This window comes from Limulus polyphemus, unplaced genomic scaffold, assembly GCF_000517525.1.
Source record: "Limulus polyphemus unplaced genomic scaffold, Limulus_polyphemus-2.1.2 Scaffold1168, whole genome shotgun sequence".
Lineage (NCBI taxonomy): Eukaryota > Metazoa > Arthropoda > Merostomata > Xiphosura > Limulidae > Limulus > Limulus polyphemus.
The window spans coordinates 143,902-149,133 of NW_013666778.1; the positions used below are offsets into that span (position 1 = coordinate 143,902).

Here is a 5,232-nt window from a genome sequence, read left to right on the forward strand (position 1 = left end):
CAGACATCGGTCTTGTTTAACAAAATCATACATTAAAGTACACAAAAATAATAACTTTAGTAGTTAGTAACAGGTGTTCAATAAAATTTTCTATAACACTCCATGCATCAACTGCTGTCCCATTCACTGTACTAAACTCTAGAATAAAACACTCAATTCCAGCCCTTATCATTCAAGTATTTATTAAGCCTTCCCTCAGTCTCCTTTAAATTAACTGTATCTACAACATCTGAACACAATGCATTCCACAGACCAACCACCCTGTTAGAAAAATAAAGATTATTCCTACCTTGCCAAAAGTTATATTCATGTCTCCTAGTTTTACCATTATCAGCATTAAATATGAAAAAAAAATGATGCTTCAACATTATCAATTCCTTTTAAAATCTTATACATCTAAATCAGATCCTCTCTAATTCTTCTTTTTTCAAGAGAAAATGATTTCAGGGATCTTGAGCTATTCTCGTGTAACGACTTTTCCATCCGAGGTATCTCCTCTGAACCCTCTCCAATAATTCAACGTCCTTTCTGAGCTAAGGAGACAAAGACTGAGCACAGTACCTTAAATGTGATCTAAACAATGACATTACCACCCCTTTTGACAATTGTTCAATATTTCTGTAAATACAATCTAAAATCCTATCTGCTCTACAACTAGCAATAGTACATTGCTTGGATGGCTTAAAAGGCTGATCAACTAGAAAGTTAAGACATCTTTCTTCCATAACACTGCTGAGGTTTTTTCCATCAAAATTATAATCATAATTCAAATGTGATATCCTACATGCATTACCATGCATCTGTTATGGTTAAAAGTCATTGCTATTTATTGTCCCAACTCACCAAGTAATCTAAGTCCTTTTGTAAAATAGAAGAATCTTCCTCACAGCCAGCAACTCCCAAAATTTTAATATCATTAACAAATTTAAATAGTTTATCAACCATTCTTTCATCTACGTTATTAATATAAATTAAAAAGAGCAAAGTTCCTAACAATGAGCCCTGAGGTATCCTACTCATGCCATGAATCCAGCTGGACTGAACTCTATATATAGCAACCCACTGCTTTCACCCATCCAGCCAGCTTTCTATACAATGAGCCAACCTATTCCTCACACATGCAGAAATAACATTTAAACAAGCCTTTTATGTGGTAACTTATTGAATACTTATCAGATACACCAAATTCCCACTTGTACCCTCATCTACATAAGCAGTAATCTCTTCAAAAATATCTAAAGATTAGTAATGCAAAATTTTTCCCCAGTGAAACTATACTGACTATTTAACAGTATTTTAAACTTTGTTAAATGACTGCAAAGCATTTTTTTTCCCACCACTGATGTAAGACTAATAAATTATAATTACTCGGACATTTTTTATCTCCTCCCATGAAAATAGAAGTAACATTAGCCAACTTCCAATCTTATGGCACCTACCCACTATTCGAGGACTCAGAAAAAATAGCAGCAAGTGGTTCACAAATCAGTCCTTAACCTCCTCCAAAACCTTTTTGGTAATTATTATTTGGCCCAGAAGCTTTATTGTTCTTTAAATTTCCCAATTTTTTTTCTTAACAAGCTCAGAATAGCAAATGTTCAGGATAAGGAATATTGATTAAATCTTCATTAGTTAAAATTAAAGAAAAAGTAGAATCTAATAACATATTCAACCCATAATCACTGGATATTAGCCTTCCTGTATTATCCTTCAAAGTCTCTACTTCAATCCTAACATTCTGCTTACTTTTAATGCACTTAATGAAATCCTTACTATTAATTTTTCCATTTTCAGACAACCTTTTTTTCATAGTTTTTGATTTCCTGATTTCTCATTTAAGTAACTATCTTTATCCTTTATAATCCTCCTAAACTGCAGTCAATTTAAACTTCTTAAGATTTATAATTATTTTCTATAATTCTATCCTCAATACCTTTTATGAGTCACCCTGTTTTTTTTACTTGCAGCTAGCCATTTTTTTCTATAACAAACATGCCTATTTGGAATATTTAAGAACTTATTTTTAAGATTTTTCCATATTTGATCAGTATCTCCAATTAAATCAGTTGCCAAATTCCCAGCAAATAGTTTTTGTATCATCCCTTCAAATGTCACTTTTTGAAATTTAGAACCAAATGTAACTGAGCAATAATCATTTGCACCCACATTTTCTCCAATCTCCATCCTGTCAACTGTTCATTTACTAGAAGTTAACACTAAATCTAAAATAGCATTTTTCCTAGTAGGTACCCTAACCAATTAGTAAAGAAAACCATCCTGAACAGTTTCCTTCATGATTTTACTCAAAAAGTTTCTAAGTCTCTATGTCTGAAATTAAAATCTTTCATAATTATAACCTCAGTAACAGATGAATTCTTTATCTCATTGCAGAGCTTATGATTAATTATGTTAATGCTTTAAGCATGGGCAACCTGTTTTACCTGTTCTAACCAAGATATTTGTGACCCAGATGAAAATACAAGTCATACAATCCATGCTTTATCCTTCCCTATACTGGAACAGCTATATCGATGATACTTTTAATAGTTTCAGTTCTATCAAACATACTTTCTTTGAACACAAGCTCCATTCACTCTAATATTAACTTCTCCATTGAATATGAAAATAACAAGTAGTTATGTTTTCTTAAATTTAACATTATTAAATCCGACACACAGTTCAAAATGAGAATTCACCAAAAATCCCTCACACAAACTTCTACATCCCCTGGAATTTAGCCTATGAAACCAAACAAAAAATCAATATGCTTCAACACAGCTTCAAAACTTTGCTCAACTGATTATATAAATGAAGAAATCAACTTTATAAAGAATTCCTTCATTCACACCAACAAATTTCCACCAACTATTGTCAAAAAATGTCCACACAACCACCAAAACAAAAACTTCAAACTCACCTCACAAATAAAATTGGTGCTAATACGTCAAACAACAATACAGTATTACACTGCAGTTTACCATTCATTCCTGAAGTCAGTTCAAAAACAATTCACACTTGGAAAAAACTTGGCATTAAACATAAAATGCCTGTCAACTTCAATTTCACTCAAAAACCCAGCCCAAGTCATTACTAAATAAAAATTATATAGAATCACATAATACCAATGTCATTTATAAAACAACATGCAATAACTGTCCAGAATTCTATATTAGAGAAACTGGAAAAAATAAAAAACCAGGTTCACTGAACATAATAAAATCCCTCCCATGTTTACCACCATTGCAACTCAACAAACACATTATTCTAAACAAAAATCAACAAACAAAATAAAGGAAGCCATCTTAACTGAAAAAAAAGCCCTAGTCTAAAACAGCACCCCAGGGTAGTATGATACTTTTTCTAAACTGTTAAGCAATCTCTGGGCACATAACCTCTGTTCCACACTGTATGCATGTGTGTGTGTGTGTGTATATATATATATACACACACATATATATATATATATAATCCTGTGTCTATGCAAACTACTTGTACCTGATGATGACATAAGCTTATCAAAACTTGTACATTTGCAATAGTGTTTTTTCACTACCAATTTAAGTTGTCTCCAAATATTATTTACTGAAGGAGATGTCTTCTGACAGCATAAATACTACTGGTAGTACTATGTTTTGGCCAGATATTGGAATTTCTAAATGTTTCTCACACTGAGAAAACTTAGGTATGAAAAGTGAATCAGCTAATTAGTTTTCTGACATTTATGATTTAGATCTTCTAGCATGACATATGATGAAACACTGTGGACACCTTTATTTGTTACTGTTAAAAAAAAAAAGAAACAAATGAATACTGAATATTAACTAAGCACAACCAGATAGCAATATCAATCACAGAGACAAAGAAATAAATATTTCTAAATCCAAAAGTTAATATTTAAAGTATTAGCTAAGAATGCAAGTGTAAAACTTGGAATGAATGTAAATTAGTCTAAGATAAACTAAAACTAAAAGCAGCCTCAGTACTGCTTTGCACTACACAGTTGCTAATTTAGAACTCATGATATTGGTGGTGGTAGTATATTATTACTAGCATTAGTTATACGAATCTCTCCTTATTCTGACGTTTCTGATACTGTGTCACCCTTATTCTTATTTACGTATTAATATAGTAATACTTCAAAATATTAGTTAAGAATGCAAGCGTAAAACTCGGACAAAATGTAAATTGGGCTAATGTAAACTAAAAGTAAAAGCAGTCTCCGCACTGTTTTACAGTTTACACTACAGTGTTAGTTTAGAACTCATGGTACCGGTAGTAACTAGTATATTGTTAGTATTAGTAGCATTAGACTTAGTATTGTACTTGTATTACTAATCTCGCCTTATTCTGACTCTTCTGATACTTATTGTTAATTACATCATAATATTTATTTTTGATCTTAATCAAAAATATACCATTTTGCACTCTGTCTAAGGCCCCTCGAAGAGCACTCGTAATGTGCCTTTAACAGATCTTGTTTGACTGTAAACAAATTCCATGTCGAAATGGGCGCCATTTTAAAACTAACAGAAAATTTCTACATCAAACGATTACTGACATTGATATGCTCATTAACTTCGGCAAAAAGATATAAGCGCCATGTTTATCCCATGTTCAGATATTTCTAAATGACTCGAATGAGTTAATAAGTTGGGAAATATTTTGAACGTTACCACAACGCAAGGTAATGCATAGGAATTATCGTAAATTGGATCACACGTTCCATAAAACATTTTATTTACAAGGTTCAAAAGTTTCGGAATAACTTATTCCATCTTCAGCGAAATCTGAAATTATAATATAATAACATAATCATAGTTTACTTAGTTATTAAGAAAAGGGGTAAATGGACGGATGAAACAATGTTTATATACGTATATATATTGTTGTGTATCTGCTCGTTTGTTAATTTCCGGTATAAGTTCTTTCCGAGGAACTTCAGCGATACAAGTCCTTTCTTAATTAAAACTAGTTTATTCTTTTTCGACACAACTTTGTAATACATAGAATTTCCACAGTCACTTTAAACTTAACAACCTTTATAACACATGCTATAAATCACAGTGATTCACACAGTTTACTTACGGTGCCTACTGTTCGCTTGACTCAATTATCTCTATTATCAATCTTTATGCATATCTATTTCGCTGGTTTTATTTGCCGGGCTTATATACTAAATAAGAGGGCACCTGGCAAACGCTCGGACATTGGCGAGGTTCCTTGATAAGTCAT

General features: G+C 31.9%; 1 protein-coding gene across 1 annotated transcript in view; it reads right to left on the bottom strand.

Moving 5' to 3' along the window:
• The window catches only part of LOC106462450 (cell division cycle protein 23 homolog), a 118,519-nt gene extending 113,995 nt beyond the window's left edge, over positions 1–4,524 (bottom strand). The window contains exon 1 of the mRNA XM_013922371.2: positions 4,416–4,524. Coding sequence (XP_013777825.1) covers positions 4,416–4,516 — 101 coding nt within the window. The 5' untranslated portion in view covers positions 4,517–4,524. The remainder of the gene's footprint in view (positions 1–4,415) is intronic.
• Between the last annotated feature and the right edge of the window lie 708 nt (positions 4,525–5,232).